This window comes from Oreochromis niloticus, linkage group LG15 (assembly GCF_001858045.2).
Source record: "Oreochromis niloticus isolate F11D_XX linkage group LG15, O_niloticus_UMD_NMBU, whole genome shotgun sequence".
Taxonomy (NCBI): Eukaryota; Metazoa; Chordata; class Actinopteri; order Cichliformes; family Cichlidae; genus Oreochromis; species Oreochromis niloticus.
Window position 1 is genome coordinate 2,977,325 of NC_031980.2, and position 23,978 is coordinate 3,001,302.

Sequence of the window (23,978 nt, forward strand, 5' to 3'; positions counted from 1 at the left end):
GATAACAGTAAAATATTGGGTGAAAATAAGAATTACTGAAGTTTACCATTCAGTTAGATTTCATAATATCCTACCTGATGACGTGTGTGCATATTAGCAGGTTCAATTGTTACAATGGATTATCTTCCCCAGTGGATTGTATTGCCTAACTTCCTGTGTTATGAAACCGGCCCAGCGAAACTTGTGTTAAGCTACAGGAAACAATGGCCTCTTAGTGCAGGAATGCTGACCCTCCAGACCAGCTTGGCTGAGGTATTTTAACCATACTAAAGGGAGCGTGGAGGGAGTTAACAGCAGCATCCCACTGTGGATATTAACATTAACAAGGGCCTACATAGCCCAGGTGTAAACACAGTTAGAAAAACAGGTGTGTGCACTCAGACGCACACACACAGACATGCTCAGACACGCGCATCCTCCTCAGGCTTTCTCCCACTCAGCTCTCCCATTCCTTCCAGCTGTTACTTGTCTCTAGTCGAGCTCGCACACAAACTCCGGACGATGTTGAGATAATCTGGTCCGGACATTGTCGGAAGTTCACTCTTGGTAAATACTGTTTGGTTTCGGTCAGGGTGAGTCAGGCATCTTGTAAACTTTGCATTTGGGAGCTTGCAACCCAAAGCAATTTTATCACCCAATGTCAGAAATTTGTACCGTCGTTGAGAGAGACTCAGACCTGCGGAGAAAATATCTTTTGTCAACTCACTGCAGTGTGTGAAGCACTCATGCGCTCTTCCTCAGTCCACACTGACACTTTGTCATGAAATTGACAAGTGTAAGCGCGTAATGATCTGTATGTCAGATGATGCTCCGTCCCCTGAGTCACTGTAATAAGCCCCAAACTCTCAAACACTTAATCTTATGACTGTCAGGCTTTGCATTCATGGCATAATTAGGTTAACAATAATGATGGAGGAGCGACGTATTTAAGTTTAAAGACCAGGTCATTGATTTCAGATGCAAAAATACTGAGGCTAAAGCTGCATGTCCCAGATTAGCATCCATACCGCACCGGTATATGATGTACAGCACAACTGCCTAACGGTGTAACTGTGATAAGGAAATGCTTCTTATTTCAGTCTAGCACGAGTTACTCTGATTTAACAGTTTCTATCCTGTATTTGATTAAATCACGGCTCTGGAGGAGCATCCTGCTGTCCTTCCTACCCTTTTGTCAGAGTGGCATCACCCCTGCCCCTCATAACTCAAACAGGAAACGATGCAAGACATCCACAGCATCTTCCCGTCATCACCAAGAACATTGTGATGGATGGATAAAGATGCAGGGGCCCTGAATTCTAGCCAGGAAGACTGCAGCGAGCCAACTGTCCTCAGCTGTCTGGCAAACAAATGGCTTTGCTGGTCTCAGCGGTCAAGGTCATGTCGGGGTGGGAAGTAAAGTTGGAGACGTGTGATGGTTAAATGAAAAGCTAGACTCAGGGAGAGGTCTGCATCGGTAACGTAAAACTCTTTAGCAAGCCTTCTTATTCAGGTGATCAACTATGCGTTTATGTCACCCCTCCTGATTTTGACATTTAAGGTTACCAGACACAAAGCTTATAGAGATGTCAGAAAAGGTGCACTATTGAGGGCATGAATATGGAAACCGAAAGGATAGATCAAGAAGCGCCAGGGGGAGGACTGGAAAAGGTTAGAGGAACATTACAAGGATACTGAGTTGGAGGAGAGAAGAGGAGCAGGAATATCAAAGGACGGGGAAGACGAGGGGAATGCTGATTGTGGCTTTGTGTATGTGAGCGTGGACCTGAGTGCGTTCCACACACACACACACACACACACACACACACACACACACACACAAAGATAATACAAAGGCAGACAACACAGCACAATGTCCGTGCATTCATAGACACACACCCACAGCTCAACGGGTTATTTATAGCCGAGTGCTCCCAGGCATCACGTGTGTTCATGCACCGTGCCACGCACAGAGGGAACACTAGTGCGCGACACGAGAAATGTCACAAGGAACAGTGGTGTTTGCCGTGTCCCTGCCTGCAGAGCGAAGCTGGGCTGGTAACTGCCCCCCAGGAACCAGTGGTCTTTGGCTGCTAATGAGGACAAATATTAGGCATGTTGCCCCTATGTAGTGAACCTCAATGAAGGCAAAACGGGATACTTCTGCACATGAGCAATGGCGTGAGAGTGATGATGAGGAAAAGTGCCTTGTATGGTGAGGGAGACGCAGCCAAAGACTTTAATAAACCCCTTGGATGGAAATACCAACGGGCAAAACCTGGGTAGTAACAAAGATGCTGAACAAAGTGACACATATGCAAAAAAAGCAAATCAGTGTAAAATTGCTTCACAGGCAGTGTTTTCTCTGTTTATGTGCACAAAACGGGGTGAATGTTGGTGATGGTACTTGCGAGTACCTCAGGATTTTGAGTATTTGAGTAAAAAGTGGCCATTTTTATGTTAAAATATCTCTCATAGAGGCAAATACACTGATTTAAAAAAAAAATTGTCAGAATGAATATTAAGGTAAAATTAGTACTAAATCCCAAAGTGAACAAACTGCCAGGATTACCTGTGTGTTTGCACCTTGTCTTGGATTATTAACTTTGATTTATTAGCAGTGAAGCCACTCTTTGGGTCATTTTAGGTAAACCTGGCATTAAAGTCTTATTTTTCTTTTTTTTTCCTTTGGTGTTTGTTTTGTGACCGTTTGTGCCCAGCAGTGTAACCCAGGTGACCTTCGTGCCCTGAGGAAGGGAATGACTCTGTACCACTCAGAGTCCCAGCTGTCCTCACTGCCCCAGCGCCAGGAAGCCATGCACATGGTCAGTAATCAGAAGACTGACACACGCACACATACGCAAACACACAAATATGGAGAAGGCTAACCACCTATACTAAGATTCACACTGACATGCTTAGATGAATACCCGCTCACACTAACCGCTAAGACAATAGTCACAGCAATCAGTCAGCGCTATGACACTGCTTATACAGATGTGGTTACATAAAGAGACAGGGCTTAATTGCACACAGACATGCACATGCTTAATTGTAGGGAGCGCTATGCCAATGCCTCCATAGCAAAATCAAGTCAAGTCAGCTCTAATTCACTTTACTTCTCACACTCCAATTAAACCTCCACGGGCAACCTCGCTCTCGCTTACACGTGACGGAAGGAAGAAAAAAGAGAGAGGGAGAAGAAAAGGAGTGAAAGGAAATGGGGCATAAGGGGGATGATCCAGACAGAGTCTTAGACAGAAGAGAAACTAAGGCAGAGACCAGGATAGAAATTTAACATAGTCAGCACTCTTCCTCATATCCTGTCCCTGCGTTTTCTTCCTCCCTGGAGCTTGTTTGAACAAAATTCCACTATGAAAATAATAACCCTCTACACTCCACCTCCACCCTTAACCCTGCCAATGTCTTCGGGAGGATTGGCAATTAAGGAAGGTCAGAGTCGGGCCATGCCGCTACTCAGAAGACTAAATCTTCCTTGTGTTAAAAAATATATATTCATATATTTTGTTGTAATCACAGGGTCAGGTTGCAGCACAGGGGTAAATTGTGAATTGTAGTTTGCCCATATTTACAGTGTAGTTTTAGATGAAATAAGGTTAAACATGGCATGTGCTATGAATAAGACATTTAACAGACGTGTTGTGTAGTGAAAAAATATGCAGTCATCTTAAAAAATGTTGGATATATTTGATTAAATCATCATGTAACTATATTTTTGCTTAGCCTTGTAGCATTAGCATCATGTATTTGGTATTAAAAGAGTTTTATGTATTGTTAAATTAGAATTATTAGCAGCAACGCTTTTTATTCATTGTTTCATTTATTCATCATTTCATTGTGTATTTAGTGGTGCGTCTTAAAAATTCAGTCCATATCAATTTTGGTGACTGTTAAATTATATATGGGTGACGTAGGCCGAACAAACCCAAGCGATGAACATAACATTGAGATGATGAAATGTACATATCAGAAAATCCAAAGAATTGGGATTTAATATAAATTGAAAAAAATATAGATATTAATAAGTATGTGTGACAATATTTGTTCAGATTTTGTTCTGAACTGTCGTTCTGTTAGGGAGGAGATAGTTTATGTATGTACATATCCTATGATCGTTATAGTAACATTTTCTTGCAAACTAGCTGTTACGCTTCGCTAATGTTTAGATTATTATTTTATGCTTTATATTTATATTTAAATATTTCTAAGATTATAAATGTTGCTTTTTAGATTGAACGACTTATTAACTTGAAATTTCGACTTACTTTTCTCAAAATTTTGAGTTAATAACTCGAAATTTCGAGTTAGCTCTGCCAATCAGTAATCTACATGGAATGCACACTCAAAACTGGATCGCAACAAATTGGCGCTTCCGAGTGTACGTTTGGTGATAGTAACGCCATGTGATTCAGCTAATAACACAAGGATTTCATCATTTGTGAAGCCACGCTGAAAATAATCAGCAATTTGTGCATTCATGACTGGCTGTAATACTAGTAGCTTAGCTGTAGCATTTGTAGCTGAGGACTTCAGCTTCCGGGTAACAAGGTAATGACAATAATCATGTAGATTACGGATTGGCAACGCTAACTCGAAATTTTGAATTATTAACTCTAAATTTGGACTAGAAAAGCGCTATACAAATGCAGGCCATTTACCATTTACCATTTAATTTTTATTTTATTTTATTTTTTAGCTTTGCTAATGGCTTTGTTTGTGACAAGCCCACAGAACAGCACTAACGTTGAGCTCTGTAGTTTGTCCAGTTCATGTTGGGGAGCAGGGAAAGAAGGCATAAAAGCAAGGATGAGATGTGGGACTTCAGAATGACTTCAGTGAAGTGGACTCTTAGTTGTGTGTGTCCCTCCCAATCGATCAGCTCATCCTCTATATTCACTTCTTTGTAATGCTCAAAGTTTCAGGTCAGTGAGCGTGCATGAGATTGTCAAATAGAAGACGCTCAACAGTCTGTGCTCATTTTCGTATGTTTAAACTTCAAACCAATGCTCCTGACAGTGTTTGTCCCCCTGCCCGCCTCTTGCTGCAATGGCCCAAATCAGCCCTGTTAATGCAGGAGATGCTTACAGTCTTACGAGCAGTAAACACTGCCCCGAGCTATCTGTGTCCAAATCCTTTTCTTGACTGCACTGCTCTTGGCAAATGCTTGCAGTAAATGTTTACATATTTCAAATATTAGAATAATCACAAAAGGCTTAACAATGATTTATACATTCATACTTTCAGTCAGACCAAAGTCCACTGTTACCTTTTGTTGGTATAAAGACACAGTCTTAACTCACTGGAAAATTGAAGCACTTGTAAAGTATGAATAGGTCTTGGTGATGCACATACAGGTAATTGGATATCATAAATGGCATACATTTTAAAAACAATTCCATTTGTCTTTTGTATTATGTGTTTTTACACACAGAAAGTTCTGCAAACGTAATTTTTAGGTCAAACATGAGCGAGCAGCTGTTGCAGCGAGCGAACTCAACTGTGTTTGTTGAATGCTAAACAAAATGTTTCCCTCGCATGTCTGGCTGAATTTGCTGTGTTGTTTAGCTGCTCTTTGATCAGACAGTTGCAGATTTAAAGAGAAACCCTGGAATCCACACAGGCAAAAAGAAAGGGTGGGTAAATTTAATATACTAAATATGTGCAAAAACGGGGGCTTGGACTGGCATCTGCACTGGATTACATCAAGTATCAAACCAGTCCAAGTTTTTCTGGTACTGTATGTAATTAAGTGGATGTCATAAATGGTAAACTAAGACACTGGGTCAGTTCAAGCACTGGCAAAACGTACAAATGTACACTCACATTCACTTTCATTCTATTTTTCTCATGTCAGAGCTTGTAAATATAATACTCAACCTGTCTGAGGATAACATCAGCTTATGCTTAAAAACATGGAAACATGCCGTTAAGCTCTTTTTTTTTTTTTTTTTTTTCCCCCCCCCTATAAATCTGCCAGGTTGATGTTTTCCTGTCCAATGGTCAAAAGAATACTTTTCTTATTGGTTTGTATGGCCAGAAGCCTCTAGACGTAAATCAGTGCTTCGTGCGGTTTATGTGATGTGAATAAACTGCTGGGCAGTTTCCACAAATCGGTCCTCTTGGCTGCAGTGGGATTATTATTTTATCTCCGTGCTATCAGGTTACGTGGGATCATTCTGGCACCCAAATGGGGCCAGTGGGCATGGAGGGAGCTGACAGGAGCTTCACTAGTGAGCAGAGAATTTAACCCAGGCTAACATAGCCAGGGATCTGTGTCTAATGCAGGACCCCGATGCCAGGTTACAGTGAATGGGACCCATTGTGTATCCCAGCAATCTCTGTGTCCCTCAGACAGAGACCCACTGTCTGGAACTAACCGGGAGGGGGGTGGTGATGAGTCAAGCAAAACCCCCCAGTCCCCTTCCTGGCTGGCTGCTCCCGTCACACCAGGTTAAATCACACTGTGCAGGTAGCAGACCAGAGGAGGGAGTGGAATACAAAAGAAACAGGGAAGAAAAACACCAGTGGAGGATAGGTGATTTGAGCGGGTATGAAGGGGGTGACATTTTCAGTGCGACAGTACAGGAATACTCTTTTTAAATCCGAACAGATGCCCCCTGATGGGAAGAGTGGGGCCTTTTTTTGGTATCTTGACTCAAATGAAGGGCTCTTTGCAGATGTCCTGGCTGGTGCAGGTTTACACCTGCCTCTTAACCTCTGTCACAGTTCTCCCGCTCCCTAACATCTTCTCATTGTACCTTATGTTATTGTTTCTTTCTCTCTCCTCTTAGGGGACTGGACGCCTACCAACAAGCGAGTCCTCTCCAGCCACAGGCTATCTGTCCTGTGTCCAAAAGCCTGAGGCTGTGGTCCATGCCATGAAGGTAATATTAGTCAGGGAAATCAATCACAGGGTATAACTGTTGGTAAACAGTGTTACAGCTTTTGTATCACTGATGCAGCTGTGATGCTATCATAGTGCAGTTCCTGGAGAATTTGCAGGATGATGCCTGAAGGCTATTATGGCATAGCTGCACAGCCTAGACCAGCGTGACAGTTCAAATGTGGGAAAAACACATTTGAACTGTTTTTCCCCACATTTGTTACTAATATAATGCTACCCTCTCTTAATTTGTTAAGAGGGGATAGCATTATATTAGCAGATAAAGTAGCACCAGATCACGCCTAAAAGTACTTAAGTTCATGTTCATGTGGGTCAGGCTTGGAGTGCTATGGGAAAAAAACCAAGAACACATTGACAATTATGCGTTGCCTATCATAGTTATGTAGGTACAGAAGGAAAATGACACATGTCCAACTCTGTGTCTGCCATCAGGTGCTGGAGGTCCACGAGAACTTGGATAAGCAGGTTCCTGAGGACTATGAGGATGATCTCAGCGAGAAAGAGAAGGCCATTGTGCGAGAGATGTGCAATGTAAGTGCACCTCCTGCTCCCACAGATGTACTCGTATCCTGGTCTTTATTCTAATTGTCTGTGTGTTGTCATGATTATTGGAGAGCCTGAAAGTGGGGGGCTAGGTGGGTGTCTGAGCACTCACACAGGTCTGTTGCCATCACTGCAGAACCACTTAGCTAATCACACCACAGGTTTGTCACTGATGTAGTGCCAATAAAATAAAATGCACTATATGCAGATTTAGTGTAACAATGGAAAAACTAGGAATTTTATAGTTGTAAATTCAGTCAGTCTGTTCATTAGCGTTTTAAATTCATTCTACTAGATTCAAATCAGGTCAGTTTTGAGCCTTTTTTGCTAATGAGGAACTCGTTTGGGCTCATTTGGTTTGGAATGACACAGCAGCACTCCCACTTTCTTTCTATCCATCCCTCTCTCTCTTTTTGTGCCCCCCTTTTCCACTCCAAAGCTGAAAGCCCAAAGTATAGAGGCTCATAGTTGAGCTGTCAGAGCAATTAAACTGATGCGGCAGGAAAAAGAGCACCACCCCCTCCTCCCTCCCAATAGCACTCCTCCACCTCACCCTTCTATTCTTCCACCTCTCATTTTCCCCTCATCTTTCTCTGTCTGTGCTGAAAAGGCCTTTCCCAGGATAAAAAGGTCTGCTGATTAGAGCGAGTACGAGAATCGGGTTATCTGGGCCCTGCAGAGGTATGTGACAGACCAGGAATGGTGAAGCACTACAATAGTACCTCTGTAACATCACCGGGGTCCTGCGGGGGCCCCTCTCACTTTCACAGAGAGATTTCAGCACCGGAGAGAGGACAGGACTGAGATAGAGTCCAGTCCTTGTCTTTATACTTTGATGGAAATGGAAAATAGGTGCAGTGCTTCATTGAAATGTTCAGACATATACAGTATATAAGAGGCAATAAAACAGTTGGGATAACTCCAAAGAGCTTAAAAGTCAATATTCGATGTGTCCACCTTTATTCCTTAATAACTCTCTTAAGCAGCATTTCTTAAAGTGGTGTTCAGGAATAGTTCTCCAGGCTTCCTGAAGGCCATTCATGGCTGCTTTTTGATCCCACACTGCTTCAGTAATGTTGAGAAGGAAGGCCTGTCCATGACTGATACGGCTCCATTGTGTGCTTTTTCTATACGTGTATGCTTTTACTGCACTGGGAGTGTGTTTGGGATTGTTGTCATGCTGAAAAATGAAGCTGTTGTCAGTCAGACATTTTCCAGATGGTGCTACACGGTGGGTTAAAACCTCACTGTTCTTTTCACCCTTTAAAATTACATAAATCTCCAACAGCACTGGTTGAAACGCTGCCCCAAACCATGACAGAGCCTCCACCGTGTTTTACAGATCGCTGTAGGCACTCACTGTTGTTAGTTTAGTTCATCACATCGATCAGACCTGTTGCATCTTATTTTTCACACCCACCTCAGCCTGTCTGCCTCCTTAAGAATGCCCCCCCCCCTTCTACTGAAGTCATTTCTGATCAGGTTTCAGTGAACAGTAGACGTTTCAACTGTAGAACGAGTCCAAAGGGAAACTTTGAAAGACCTTCAGAAAGGCTGGAGAACTATTGCTCACTTAAAAAAATTATGAAAAAATCCGGCTCCTTGAAAGCAAAATATAAAGAAGCTCGAGACTTCTGCACTGTACTGAAGCTCTACTGTAGTGTGTGTGCGTGTGTGCGTGTGTGTGTGTGTGTGTGTGTGTGTGTGTGTATAGTCTTCCCAGCTCAAAGTCAAACTGTGGGCATTTGAAGTTTTCCCTCTTGAAGAAGAAAGTCTTTTCTTTCCACTCTCTGTCTGCCCGTCTTTCTCTCGCTGTTCCTCTTCCTCGCTCAGCTCCTCTTCTCTCCTCTTCTGTTCGCAGGTGGTGTGGAGAAAACTGGGTGATGCAGCAGGATCAAAGCTGTCCGTCAGACAGCACCTCTCTGGTAACCAGTTCAAAGGCCCGCTGTAGCATATCACCCCTAGAGAGAGACGGAGAGATATCAGGATCCACACTCACCTGAAACGCCACCTTCCCTCCTGCACCTACACGGACCCGTCACGCCACCGTGCTCCCTCCTGCCGACAGTACCCGGCATTCCTCCGACAAACACTCTCTTGAGACTGGCCACAGAATGGACCTGTTAGTCTCGTTGTTCACGTGAACAACGTTGCCTGTATATGTCTTTGGATCTCTGTGCTGACATGTTGACAGCCGGCAGCTAGTGTCACCAATCCGCCACTTTTCTGCATCGGTTTGGAGGCTTTCTGTTTTCTCTCTGTAAACAAACACACTCCGCTTTCGGTCCTTTAGAGCTTAGCTGAGCTGTAATAAGCTAGGGATGAGACGTGGTTTCGAGCACAGGTGAGGCGGGTGGGGGGGGCAGAAGTTGGCAACAGTGAGGCAGTTAATACCAGCTTCTATAGAGAGAGACACCCCCATCCCCTCCCAAGCTCCTGTCACATGTATGACCCCGCCTCCCCACTTCCTCCAGCGGTCAATGAGTATAACTAGCATTAGCATTCTATAATGTTAGCCAAGTGAAACCCACTGTGACCTAGCGCCTTTTTGCTCGTAAGACAAGTCTATGGATAATAAAGTCTAGAGATCACTGTTAACTCGTGTATATTATGTATAAAACCATAGCATTACTTCATTGTTTCTGTTGATTTGACTTTATTTTGTATTCTAGCGTGGCCATGTGATCAAGAATTGAGTTTTAAAAAGCACACACATACACACCTACACACACACACACACACAGACCTTAAACAGGGTTTGCTTTTGGTAATACACTTTTTTTTTATTATTGTCATTGTTATTATTATTATTGTTCTTTTCCAGATGAATTGCTCTTACTCCTTCTCTCTGTAACGTTTGTTATCCGGGCCATTCTGAATCTGCCGTCTCGCTCTGTTTATTAAGGAACAGATAAATTTTCTTACTTTTGTGAAATGAGCTAAAAATTGTATGCTGTGTGCATGCTTGACAATCATTCTCTCAGGTTGGGAGGGCTACAGCTTTACCTTTGCCCATCTGTGACTGTGCGCGCATGTGTGCGAGTGTGTTTAAGGGTGTGAGTCTGTGTGGGAGGAGACTGAATGGTTGGAGCTCTAGCATCTGCCTGTGAATCCTCTCTTTTTTCGGCCATTGAACCCTGGTTACAGCCCGATTGAAGGCTGCTGAAGACATTTTCTGAATCCATCCAAAATAAAATGTAATTGCTGTAACTAAAATACACTGAACCTCCCCGATCAGTTTGATCTGCTTTTTTTAATACAGTGGTGTGAAAAGTGCATGTTTGTCACAGTTGCAGGTTTCAGATCATCAAACAAATTTAAATACTAGATAAAGGTAACCCAATTAAACACAAAATGCAAAAAATCTAATCCTGCATGGTCCTGTGTGGAAAAAGTGATAACTGGTAACCTAATAACTGGTTGGGCAGCAAAAACAGCAATAAAGCAGCAACAACTGTAATCGAGCATTCACAATAACTGGCAGTGAGTCTTTGACAGCGCTGTGGAGGAATGTTGGCCCTCTCATCTTTGCACAATTGTTGTAATTCAGTCACATTGGAGGTTTTTCGAGCATGAGCCGCCTTTGATTAGGCCGCTCCAAAGGCTTCATTTTATTTTGCTTAAGCCATTCAGAGGTGATATTGCTGGTGTGTTTTGGGTCACTGTCCTACTGCAGAACCCAAGTGCGCTTCAGCTTGAGGTCACAAACAGATGGCTGGACATCTGTAGGATGTTTTGGTAGATGGCAGAATTCATGGCTCCATTTACAACAGCAAGTCTTCCTCCTGAGGCAGCTAAACAGCCCCAGCCCATCACACCACCGCTGTGACCCTTTCCAGACTGATAGCTGTCAGCGACTTTGTTTCTCAGGTGTTTCTTCGAATCGTAGCATGATGTGTTGCTTTTTGAGATCTTTTAGCCTGCTGCACTTTAACAGACAGGTTCTATTTGAGTGATTTCTCAATTCAACAGGTCTGCCAATAATCAGGCCCGAGTGTGTTTAGTGAAACTGAACTGTTTTTTGTTTTTTTTTAACTGAATTGTGGTTAATCACAGTTAATTCCTGATTTAACAACAGGGGCGATTACTTTTTCACACAGGAACAGATAGGTTTGGATAACTCTTCTCCCTTAATCAGTGAAATCACCATTTAAAAACGGTGTTTTATACTTACTCGGGCTGTTTTTGCCTAATATTAAAATGTGTTTGATGATCCAAAATATGTAAGTGTAACAAATATGCAAAACAGTAGAAAATCAGGAATGGGGCAAAGACTTTTTCACACCACTGTATCTCTGACGATAACATAGGGAAAGAAAAATAGTCACATAGATGGATATTAGACCGTTTCTCACATCATGGATTCAGCAGGTGTGTTTATGCAGTGCATGTTTTATTGAAGTTATTTTTTTCTTTCTTAGAATATGAGATAAGTCTTCCCTTTGATGTCTCTGTACCATAAAACACTAACATTTAAAACAAAAAAAAATTTCTTGATGTCAGAATGAACAAATACTGTTTGTCAGTGTATTTATTGCCAGGTGTAACATAGTAAGATAGAGATGGGAGCGCAGTTGGTAACTGAACGGTCACGTTTTAAACTCATCAGATGGATTTCGTGTTATTAAAGTTGTCTGATGAGTTTGCCGAGTGACTCGACAGCTCGGGCTCTCCCATCTCTAGTGTTATTTGTTCCAAATTAGAACATTTCTGAGGCTACCCGTTTGTCCACCTTGGTACTCTCAATTAAAGGGTTAAAATATATATACATATATATAATAATAATAATAATAATAATAATAATCAAAGTCTGATTTTTTTTTTTTAAAGTGTCCTTTTTTCTAGGAACCGATTTGAAGCCATTATACAATTTTGAATACTTTATATATGGCAAATGATTTGAGACGTGCCGCACTGTTTTCTTCATGTGTTTTAATTTGGACCCAGCTGTATATTTGGGGGGGGGGAAGCATCTGTAGTGTTTTTTTCCTGCCTATATGCTAAAACCACAATACAGAAACCTAGAATCTACAGTGTAAATGTCTATTCCTGTAGTAACTAGCATGACTGGAACCTCTTTTCGTGGTTTCACCAATAAAGGTGAATATTTCGCTGGTGAGACCGAAAACATGAAATAGGACACTTTTAGAAACATTTGGAAGAAAATAAACAAGTTGCTTAATGATGATGTGAACGGCTGTCTTTATTTAAGCATGCACTACACTTTTTTTTTTTCACTAGATGAGGTAGGCTGCCCTCTGGTGGCGGAACAGCGGAAATGAAAATGTACAACCAAACACTGGAATGCACACCACTGGCCAATTTATTAGGTACCCCTGTTCTCTTCAAATCTGCCTTAATTCTTGGCGTAGTTTTAAAGAAGATGTTGAAAACAAAACAGTGATTTTGGTCCACGTTTGCAGGATAGGATGACAGTTTCTGCAGATTTGACGGTTGCACATTTATGCTGAAAAATGGACATGGTCAGCAGCAATACTCAGACAGGCTTTTAAATGTGGCATTTAAATGATGCTCATAGCGTATAGTTTGTGCTGGATCAGGTGACCCTGAATCCTCCCTGCAGTAGGTGTAGGCTGCTGGGGAATTCCCATGATGCACTGAGTGTTTCTTCTTCAGTCACCTTTCTCACTCACAGCATGTCTTTATCCTGTCTTCCTTCTCTCACCCCCAACCGGTCGCAGCAGATGGCCCCGCCCCTCCCTGAGCCTGGTTCTGCCGGAGATTTCTTCCTGTTAAAAAGGAGTTTTTCCTTCCCACTGTCGCCAAAGTGCTTGCTCATAGGGGTCATATGATTGTTGGGTTTTTCTCTGTATGTATTATTGTAGGGTCTACCTTACAATATAAAGCACCTTGAGGTGACTGCTGTTGTGATTTGGCGCTGTATAATATAATTGTATGTTCAGAGATGCTCTTCTGCATACCTTGGTTGTAATGACTGGTTATTTGAGTCACTGTAGCCTGTAGTCAAAACATTCTCCTCTGACCTCTGGCATCAACTAGGTATTTTTTCCAAGAGATCTGCTCGCTTTCTTTCCCATTTAACTTCAGCAGGTCATCATGACTAAGTCTATCTGCCTAGATGCGCTGGGTTGCTGCTATGCAATTGATTAGATATTTGCGTCAATAAGCAGTTGAATGGGTGGCCTGGAGATGTGGGTGAGTATCATTTTCACTGCTAAAACCGATTAGTGGAAAAGGTATCTGCTCATACAAATGTCTGTATCATGTCATCTGTTCATAAACATTTGACTGGTGTAGATAAAGAGGAACACGAGCTCGTGTGTAAAGGGTGGGAGAAATCTAAGAAGCAACACCGTCTCGCTTCACACACATCCCATTTTCTACGATGAAGAGCAGGTGATGAGAACTTTTCTTACACCTAAACCAAAGCATAGTAGTCTAAGGCAGTTGTAGACAGAAGTGCTCAAAAAAGTGATATCTACACTTACAAACTGTCCAGTGTTAGTTGTGGTTGATCTGTGTGTGTTTCCTGCAGTGCAAGGAAATAAAGGGTGCTTAAAAACAAGCTGGTGGTGCAGTGGTTAGCACTGTGGCCTCACACCCAGGTTTTGCTTGTTCTTCCTGTGTCTCTTTTCTCAGAGTACTTAGATTCCCTCAAAAGATGCTATTTTTTATTTTTATAACAGTTGTTTTTAGGTGTGGATGTAGGAAAGTTGTCACTGTGTTTACCGATGACCTGCCCAGGCTGTAACCTTCCTCTCTTCCAAAAAGCAGTTTTTCATCCTTTTAACTATTAGTGGTCTGCATGTGTGTGTTCCCACTGCAGGAACCTTACATGTAGAGCCACCCAGAGGTACCTAACCCAGAGGAAGTACTTTGCTCTGCCCTGTTGGGTGAACTTTTGACTCTTTAACTTATGGCCATAAAAAGTACCATTTTAAAAAATAGAAACAAAGCAAAAGCCAGATAAAGAACAGCTGAAGTCAGTTTTTCTTTTCTTCTTTATTGGGCTTATTAGACCATAGACGGCGAAAGAGAAAATTAGAACCTTTTAGTTTTAAAAATTGTTTTAATGTTTACTGCTCTGGGTGCAGACGCGGTTGGTGGTGACATGAGGGGGAAAAAGCAGCAGAAATGTCTTGCAACACTACCTCAGCATTATCAGAGTAAAATGTAAAAACCAAACAAACAAACCGCTGTTTAAACCGCACAAAATATACAGCATGTTTCTGTTCAAGTCTTTCAATACGACAGTCCCACAGCATATTCTACCACCTTAAGATTTTATTACACTGCTCTCAGCAAAACAAAGAGAATGTGGAGAAGAGAACACAAAGTGAAGGGAGGTGTATTCAGGAAAACCAATAAAGCTGATAGAATAAAGGAACAGAAGACCCAACCTTAGATCCACTCAAAGGCTGAATGAAACTGGAACATTTCACCACCCCACAATTAGTGAGAGTGCATGTATGACAACAGAAAAAAAATCTCTTATTTCCTGAAAAATTTCCAGAAAAAACTAATAAAAACAATGACTGGACAGTGTTTCTTATAAGCTCCTCCAATTGGGCACTTTGAGTACCTATCCTGTACATATTTGCTAATTCGTTAACCTTCCTATCACGTCCCATAACAATACTGTCCAGACCTCACATTATCTTTAAAGTCCATTTACCTACACGCTTTCTTTCACAACCCTGCACCTCTCTATCAGAAGTTCTAAGAGTCATGAAGCAGCTCCGCTTTTCGTGTTTTGCTCCAAGATCCTGGTTGTTTTTATTCGCCCCAGTTGTGGCTCTGCACAACCTCAGTTCAGACTTATCACATTCTCATCTCATCCATGCGCCACGGTTCATAGGCATACCAGGCGGTGGGGGCAAGGGCACCTGTGACTGTCCTGGAGGCACTGGAGGTGGAGGAGGGTACCCAGTGGGTGGAAGGGCCATCACTGGTGGAGGCACGTGGCCTGGTGGCATGCGTGGAGGCGGTGGCGGGGGGTAGTTGTTGTAGACCGGTGGTGGATAGGATGGTGGCAAGCTGGGTGGTGGGTATGTGGAGGGAGGAGGCGGTGGGCCAGGAGGAGGTGCTGAAGGTGGTGGATAGACGTGATACATTGGGGGTGCGTAGCTGGGCGGCATGGAGTAGGAGGGACCCTCAGTCTTCATCATGGACTGTAGGCTCTGGTAGCCTTCACCAGACATGTAGGAGCTCGTTGTGGACATCAAGTAGTTGGAAGGTGGTGGTGGAGGAGGGCGGTGGGGAAGCGGAGGAGGCTGGTGTGGAGGTGGAGCCTGTGGGGGAGGAGGAGCTGTTTCACTTCCTGGTTCTGCTTCTGCGGGAGGAGCTGGAGTGAAAGGACAAAGTAAAGAGAAACGACTTGTTAATAAAAATCAGCTTCCCTACTGCAAAGATCTAAAATGAAGCTCTCCATTCTCAGACAGTGAGCACATGGGCAGACCAAAACTACCAGGCTTAGCCACATAGGAGGTCTCATTATGAGGCTCAAGCACTAATCAGATTGGTCTGGGTTAGGGGTATGCGTGTCTTGGGAAATAATGTCCAGACGAGCTGTGGTTACGTAAGCAGACTGAGAGGACTAACGACTGTGGGCTGCTTCTAAGCTCGAGTTGCAGGCAGGGGGTCCTGGCTGCTCATTATTGGTCGTTGTGGTGGCGCACGCAAACAGAGTATTAAGAGGACGCCAGCACGTAACGATATTTTGATCCAGCTCTAAACCATTTGAACTTCTTGGACAGTGTAAAGAAAGCGGATGACGTAAGCTACAGAGTCACGCTTACCTGGGGGAGGCTGCGTTGTGGGTAGCGGAGGCATGGGGCTCTCGAGTCGAGGAATCTTTGATCCAACTTGTTCTGTGAATTAAATAAAAGCTTTTTAAAACAAAACAAAACTGTAACTGCATAAGGAATTGCTTCTGTGCTCCTGGATAATCATAAAAACCTCAACCCTGCCAGGAAAATCTAATTGCCGTCTTTCATCTTTCTCTAAACTGCTCTTCGTTGACATTAATTTGTTGCTTTCTTGGAGACATTTCAGTTTAATTTCATCAGATTTTAACAGCTTTAAAATCTGCCTAATCATTAATAAACATGTTACCTGGAGCCTTTGGTTCATCTTTGGGGGATGTCTGTAACAAAGAGGAAATAAAATGTGAGCCCCGTACATGAATCACGTTAAACACGAACCATATATCATCAGTTGTTTGACAGCAGTTATACAGCGCAGTTCGAATGTATACTTACATGTGAGCGTTTAAGCTGGCGCGATGGGCTACCACCCTGAGGGGAAGTCTTTTTTGGTGGTGGGGGAGGAGGGTTGGCAGCTGGCGGTTGTCCCTGTGGAGCTGGAGGAGCAGAGGTCGGAGTAGCAGGTGCCCTCTCCTTCTCCTGCATCTGCTGAGGGATGGGTTTGTTTCCCTGAGAGTACAGGTCCAGGATCTGGTGGCAAATGTCTGGAAGGCAAAGACATGTTTTTTTGATGAAGACAAAAAAAAAAAAAAAATACAAAGAAAGAGGCTTTAAGTGTAACGTCTTTATGCGGAGTACCTTCAAGTAGCTCCACTGGAACGTCCTGGACAAACTGCTCCCACCAGCGGCGTGTAGACTGCTTGTTGGTCCATTCCTGGATGTCGAATTTGCACAGGCGGCCAGCCAGGTACATGACAGCGACCGCGATGATCTCCGGCTCCCACTGCAGAGACAGCATGGTGCACAGGCTGCAAACAACACAAGAGGTGGTTTGAGTTTTTGCCTGTTTTGGTTCAGCGAGATGATGACATCGGGACATGGTAGATCACTGAAGCACCAGGTTATTGTGACATCACCATATAACTTTGCATTCCTTACAAATGAAAACTAACCAGGCTGTAAAACCTGATGTACAAAATCCTCACCTGTCGTTGACAAAGGTCCAAGCCATTTGCAGCACCTTGCAAACTTTATTCTTCTCCCCTGTAACGTGAAGAAAGATCAGAGTTTGCCCACAGGACCATCATTTCTCACGCTCTGTGGAGCTGACGCCATACTCCTATCTCACCTTTGAGCTGCTTGACATAGCGCAGCAGGAACATGTAGGGGTGCTCCACCTGCAGGTCAAACTTGATCGTCTGGAGCAAAATTCTCTCCAACACCATCACCTCTTCCTGTTAAAACAAGCAGGCTAATTAAAGGCTTAGTGCTGTGTCCAAAATCAAAATATTTGTCAGAGTATCATTCTTCCAAAAAATACTCTGCTCATAAATGTGGAGGCAGTCTCTAAAAACGCTGTAGGCGCTGGAAATACTGCACATGTTAAAAAACATGAAAGCTCATTTTGGCAATGAATGGCAAGTTTCCATTACCTTTACTTCCAATTAGTAACGATAAGCCAGATGAGAGTCAAATGTCTGAACTTTTCATTTAAAAACACTTGAGTAAGAAAGAAGCTAATGTACAATTCTGACTTAATGACAGTAGTTAAGCTACTAAAAACTGGTGAGAAAAGCCAGGACACTGGCTAATTCTAGCATGACGCTAAACAAGTTAAAGAGCGACTTGGAAAGCAAACAAGCCGTCTGTATGATGCTTGTGCCGCTCCATATGAGTGCTGGATCTAATCCAGAAGAGTGTTTGCTGTAAACGTGTCTAATAAAGTGTCAAGTTATAAGCCAGGTCCAGATGTCACAAATGCATGCTCTATCAAAAGTACTCAAGGTCAGATTAAGTGAAACAGAGGCTACTTCATGCTAATAGATATTTTAGCTCGCCAACTGGTAAGAGGAAAAAAGAAAAATCTTGAATGTTGAGAGGGAGTTGTGTGTTTTTAATAGCAAAGACGTGAAGAGGCATAATGACATAATCATACTCCACTGCATTTAAAACTTGTTCTTGTTTGGTTTTGACCCCATGACAGCAGAGGGTAACTGGTCTGATTACTGTCTCTGTGAGTCAGGGCACATAAAGCTGTGCTGAGTGACGCTCTGATGACCTCGCTGATCTGTTTAAAGAATGAGTCATGGCTTACTGTGGTATTACGCACCTAATGCACCAGCTTAAAACTAAAGAAATGTAAGCGTGTTTGAGCAAAGCTTTGTATGCAAGTGAACACAGACAGTTATTCTAATAAAAGCGAGGAATAAAAGTTTGTTTGTAATGCAAGCCTGCCTCACTTACAGGCAGCTAAGGTAAATAAAAGCCCTGATCACTAAAAAAAATAAGTAAGGAACTTTTTAGGTTATTGAAAACTCAGTCTTCAGTTTTACCAGGACCTCATTTATTCAAGCATTAGTGACGCTGTTATTATTGTCATCTGCCTGTATCACAGTGAGGCCTGTGACCACTACACACTACCTGTTTTTAACAGGTATTCACACCCATTCTGCTTCTGCTATCACAAGGCAAAAACATCTCAAAACAAAGGTGAATACAAGGAACTGCACCTTGGGATCATCTCCAAACTGTGCAAACTGCACATCATTCAGGAGGCTGCGGGCAGTTTTAATGATATCTTTGCACTTCTTTGGGGTTTCCTCTACTTTACCAGCCAAGAAAAGACAACAAGCTCCCGTCACCTGTCGAGACACATATCACACCATTACTTCACCATTACAAACATCAGGTCTGCTTCCAGGAGTGAAACAATCAGGGACCATTAGATTTACTTACATATCTGGGAAACTGCTTGAAGGAGTGAAACATGTAGAAGCGGTGGAAATATATGATGCCCGTTGCCAGTGTGTCGTAGTGTCTAAATGCAGGTCAAGGACTCACAAAGACTAATAATGGTCATTTGCAAAATATCAGCTTTAACGTGTGACTCTTTAAATTAAAAAGAAAAAAGTTTTTTTCTTTTAATAATGATTCCACAAACATCATTATATATATAAGTATATCAGACAAACCCTGTAAAAATGTTCACATTCACATCAAAGTAGGTTCTGTGAGAAAGGACAAGACAGCCATAAAAGACGTTTTCAGATGTACTGCTTTTTAAAAGTCTGTTTATCTTTAACTATAAAACTGAAGCATGTGGCACTGATTAATCGTGTGACCCTTTCTCTTGTAGCTGTAGCAATAAATCTATCATCTAAATCAAGGATACAGGCCAAGTCGGGTCCCCACGTCGAATATGAAGCGAGCCCCTTCTCTGCGATACCGGGCCTCTGTGCCAGGGTCCAGACCCTCAGACTGAGAGGGCGTGTGGGCTAAATCCTTCTTGTCCCAGTACCAGCATGGTTTTATATGGTCCAAGATTGCCTGGCCCGTCATTGACGAATTTTCCTTGGATTCCTTCATTGATTGAGGAGAGGCGGTGGATGGACCCGCTGTGCTGGACTGCGGAGATAAAAATAAAAAGGATCATCACTAAGGGCAGCAAAGCATTAAACAGCATAGCTTACACAAGTAAATATTTACGTTCAGGCAAAGAGTACCACAAATCTGCCTATAACCTGGCCACGAGTTTACGTCCACTCGCTATTTTGTGTAGGCCATAGCGTAGTTTTATACACACACTCAGGCTTATAAACAGTGTAATTAGCTTGTAGTCCACAGTGTGAAACGCTAAAGAGCAGCAAACATTTCTGAGCTGCATTGTGCTCCAAGTCCAGGCTCGTTGTAAATAAATAGATGAGTAAAATGGATTCAGACAGCAACATAATATATCTATAATTTCCATGCATGTGTAAATCTCGTCTCCCAGTGTGCCTACAGCAGCACAGCAGAATCAACAGCCTAATGTAGACACAGCGAAAATGCTTTGCAACGAACCCGCTACTGCTGGCACTGTTAGCTGTGATGGTAACTTAGCTTCGTAAAACTAAAAAAGCAGCAAGGGGCGGAGATTAGGATAACATGAGCCACACACTCGAAGTGGCTTAAACGCGCCGATAGGCTAACATTTATGAAACTCTCCAACTGAAGGCAACCAACGCTGTCACATCGACAGGGCCACTCTGCACCAGCCTCGGCTAGCTAAACCTCGGCTAGCAAACTTGCTCAACTCGGTGTTAACGCCGAAGCTTCCGACATGTCACAAGTAGTTCAGAATTCAGCCTCTTCATCTCCCTCCCGCTTCCAACGAGACACAACTCTTACCTTTAACATGTAGACGTCCGAATAAATCGCCTAAATCAGACAGTTGTAGCAATAATCCACAGTTGATCACAATAAGTTGGCTAACAAGTGAACAACAGACCCCATTGTAACAAGGGCACCACCATTTTGCGGTACGTCAGACCATTGGAAGACGTCATCACGCAGGCACTCATGTACACGTGCTCTCGGGTCACATTTTTCTTTCCATTTCCGCTGCTACATTAATTTCATTCGTGTTTTAAGTCTAACTAGCGCTGCTGGAAACAGCCCGCCTTTCCTGAAAACATTTTAAATTCTTATATTCTTGATAATAATCTAAAGGATGATATTCCCAATAATATCCACTAGAGGGAGACACAGATTCACTCTTGGACCTTGGCGGTCAGCATTGACTTAGCATTGACCAAATAGTTTACATGTGCAAATTACAAGCAAGCAAGCAAATATTATTTACATTGTGCTGAATAGTCACCGGTTATTTTCACACCTGGTGAGTCCTGCAGCAGGTAACACCCAAACATAGAAATATGCTCCTTACAAGAAATATCACTGGATGTAGCAGTAGCAGGATGTAAAAGGAACCCAATCAAACAAGTATGAGTTGTGACCAGTATAAATGTGAATCTGCAGGTAAGTTAAAAATTAAATTAAAAAGAAAAAATGACAAGGTTAAACACGTATAATACATAAACTGAAGCAGATTTTCCTTTGTCGTTTGATACCTATAGATTTTTATACTCCTGTATATGTTACAAACAGACTGCTGATGCACAACTGGATCTAAGAGTAGATGAGTTTTGCTGGTATTTGCCTGAGAGTGCACATACTAAAGAACACTGGGTCCAAATCTACTCTGTCTGACTCCCTAAAATAAACATTGCTGGTTTATTTTACTGATTAAACACAAGCAAATCCCTCATTTTTTAACTCAGTGCCGGCGTTATCTTCTATATTACTCGTGAGTTATTTATATCTAATCAAACAACACGTACACGTTTAAAATTTACCTTAAATGTTGGTTTTGAGCTGTATGCACAGAATGACGATGATATTAATTAATACGCAAAACAATATATGCACATGAGATTCAAACTGCAAATAATTATCATGTATTATCTGTCACGATGGCATCTGAGTTCAAACATGAAGGTTGTGAGACAGGACAGATTATGAAAGTTTACCACCTCACCCTGCTGCAAAGGAGAAGGTGAGAAAAGGGACTGATTAGGACAAAAAAAGAAGTTGTTTGTGGTGTTTATTGGTAATGGAAACTTGCTATCATATTAACCAAAAAGGAATTTTAAGCAGGAAAATGAAAATATTAGAAAAGTAATTTTCCTTTAGGCTCCTGTTGTTGACATGTGAAAGGTGCAGCATCATCTGTACTTGTTTAAATGTCACTGCATAAGAGCGGGGTTTGCAAGTAACATCTTGTGCCCTCTGCATCCCCCTCCCGCCCAGTCTCACTTCTGAGAAAAGCCAGCATTGAATCATTTACTCCGTCCAAATTAAAATTTGGAATCTGCATGCATTATATATTCACCCCTGCTCGGACAAATCCTCTTAACTGTGGGAGAAATTGTCAGGATGTGTCCTGTAGAAAAGTAAGAGCCTTGTCTAGTTGTATTGCCTGTAGCAAGGGAGCATCTCAATCTGTCACTCAAATCCACACACACACACACACACACACACACACACACACACCAGCCACCGTAAATCAGCTTATGAATAATATATACTTATACTTTCTTTATTAATATTAAACATTGCATAATGAAGCGCCGACTATAAGCAAATCCCAGAGCAATATTCATATTACCCCAGCTCTCCTGGAGTGGACCTTTCATTGTTTATGTCAGCTCTGTCACGCTGTGGTTAAACGCATTGAAGACTGTCTCGAAAGGTCTGCACACTTAACCCTAAAAACTGTATAAAGTGCAGTTTCCGTCATGTACATTAGTCTATTTTAGGATACTGTATTAATGTCTTTGTTGTATTCTTTAGAGAGTAAATAAATGGGAGGGACATGAAAAATGGAAGATGTAAGGGATGCAATGATGGAGGTGACCCAGAATCAAAGCCGGGTGAGCCGCGTGTCCACTCAAATGCAAAAGCTCCTAATTTTTTTAAAAACTTTGTCACCGGGCTCATTATTTTAACTGTAAGTTACAAACGAGGCAGATCTTTCTAAATTCAGTAGATTCTGGAAAAAGCGATTGCATGTCAGCACCGTGGCCCCTTGTAAGTTGGACAAAACTTTCACATCTTGCTTGGATGTTGCCCCGTGGTGTGTTCAGGTACCTCCTCTTGAGCGACCACACTTAGCATGAGAGATGCATGTCTCCTTGGAGGCAACATTTGGACTTAAAACCTTTCCTGTGTCCACAAGCGGGGTATTTGTGCTATGTTGGCCCCATGCAACCCAGCTTTAAACTGCCTTTGCCCAGAGCCTGCAGTTACAAGCTATAATGGAGACATTGATGTATTATTGAGAAACCCATGGGTAAGGATCAAGGAGCTGCTCGCAGCCGGCAGGGATGGCAAGAGAGCGAGCGAGAGAGAGAGCGTGTGTGAACTCAGGATAATGTTTTCCTTCAGCATTCAATATGTCCACGACTGCTGTTGCTCTCTTGGCCCGACGCGGAGTCGAAGACTCTCCGTGTAATATCACATATCGAATTTATGCGCTCCAGTCAAAGCAATATGCTCGACAACATGCTTGGCCTATCTGTGAAAGATAGCTGTTGTGCCGTAGTGTTTCCATGTGGCGTCTGCTGAGGTTACGTCTACTTGAGCCAGAGCTGAGATGACATTTCATTTATATAAATAATTACTGTCCTGAAAGTCCCCTAGGCCTGCCCCGAAGCAATCAAACTTCTAATGCTCTTAAAATTGCCCACCATGTTTTATTAATGGCGGGCTGTAAAATGTATTGCTGTGGCTGCACACTTCTCTGCTGATCTACGAGGAAACAGTGTCAACTTTAAACGGCCGTGTGAGGCTATTATTTTTATTCAACAATGTATTTCAAGCAAATTACGGCACGGCACCAGTTTGGACTGTATGGTGTGGTGGCGTTAGGGCTGTACTAACCTGTATCTCAATGCAGACCTGTACGTGTGCAATTACCTTCCCTTAGTGCTATTAATTGCCTCTTAGTGAACCCGATCTGCTTTTCCAAGGACTCTCTCTCAGACGCTGAACTGTGTAAATGGCAAATTAAGGAGGCTTCATTCTAAAAATAGGGATGGAGTTTAGTAATGCTGCATTAAGGTATCACTGCCTAAACAGGTTCTCCAGACTGTGCCAACAGAGGGTACTGTTGCCTCACAACATATTTAAATGATCCCCAACAACAAAGCTACAGCATGGGTTTTCCACCCTCTGACTCAAATGTGAGTAAGTACTGCATGTATGATGCCATGTGTCCTGTGCAGTGCTTCAGCGTTTACATAGTC

At 42.6% G+C, this 23,978-nt stretch overlaps 2 protein-coding genes across 7 annotated transcripts in view; one reads left to right on the forward strand and one right to left on the reverse strand.

Annotated features, from left to right (window-relative positions):
- ccdc85cb (coiled-coil domain containing 85C, b) overlaps window positions 1-12,635 on the forward strand; it is a 47,488-nt gene extending 34,853 nt beyond the window's left edge. For 2 of the 5 annotated variants that reach the window (XM_025898890.1, XM_025898892.1), the window contains 4 exons: window positions 2,700-2,804; window positions 6,792-6,884; window positions 7,337-7,435; window positions 9,309-12,635. In XM_025898890.1, coding sequence (XP_025754675.1) covers window positions 2,700-2,804; window positions 6,792-6,884; window positions 7,337-7,435; window positions 9,309-9,398 — 387 coding nt within the window. In that variant the 3' untranslated portion in view covers window positions 9,399-12,635. The remainder of the gene's footprint in view (window positions 1-2,699; window positions 2,805-6,791; window positions 6,885-7,336; window positions 7,436-9,308) is intronic. The other 3 variants (XM_025898891.1, XM_025898893.1, XM_025898894.1) reach the window with 2 other exon arrangements.
- A 1,777-nt stretch (window positions 12,636-14,412) lies between these two features.
- Window positions 14,413-20,716, reverse strand: ccnk (cyclin K). Of its 2 annotated transcripts, none has more exons than XM_025898887.1 (11): window positions 20,522-20,716; window positions 19,526-19,762; window positions 19,090-19,171; window positions 18,864-18,995; window positions 17,483-17,588; window positions 17,340-17,397; window positions 16,993-17,162; window positions 16,690-16,898; window positions 16,544-16,574; window positions 16,228-16,299; window positions 14,413-15,773 (listed from the first exon to the last, which is right to left on the reverse strand). In XM_025898887.1, exons 1-11 carry the CDS (start codon window positions 20,527-20,529, stop codon window positions 15,259-15,261), a joined length of 1,620 nt encoding a protein of 539 aa, XP_025754672.1. In that variant the 5' UTR covers window positions 20,530-20,716; the 3' UTR covers window positions 14,413-15,258. The 2 variants fall into 2 exon arrangements, with proteins under 2 accessions (XP_025754672.1, XP_013124236.1); XM_013268782.3 differs by having other exon boundaries at window positions 19,526-19,758; window positions 20,521-20,714.
- Between the last annotated feature and the right edge of the window lie 3,262 nt (window positions 20,717-23,978).

Excerpts from the sequence above, each read along its gene's own strand:
- ccnk (XM_025898887.1), bottom strand. Across the intron at positions 19,172-19,525 it reads GTGGGGACCCGACTTGGCCT|ACACTACGACACACTGGCAA; the intron begins GTATCCTTGATT and ends ACCTGCATTTAG. Across the intron at positions 17,398-17,482 it reads CTATGTCAAGCAGCTCAAAG|GGGAGAAGAATAAAGTTTGC; the intron begins GTGAGATAGGAG and ends TTCACGTTACAG.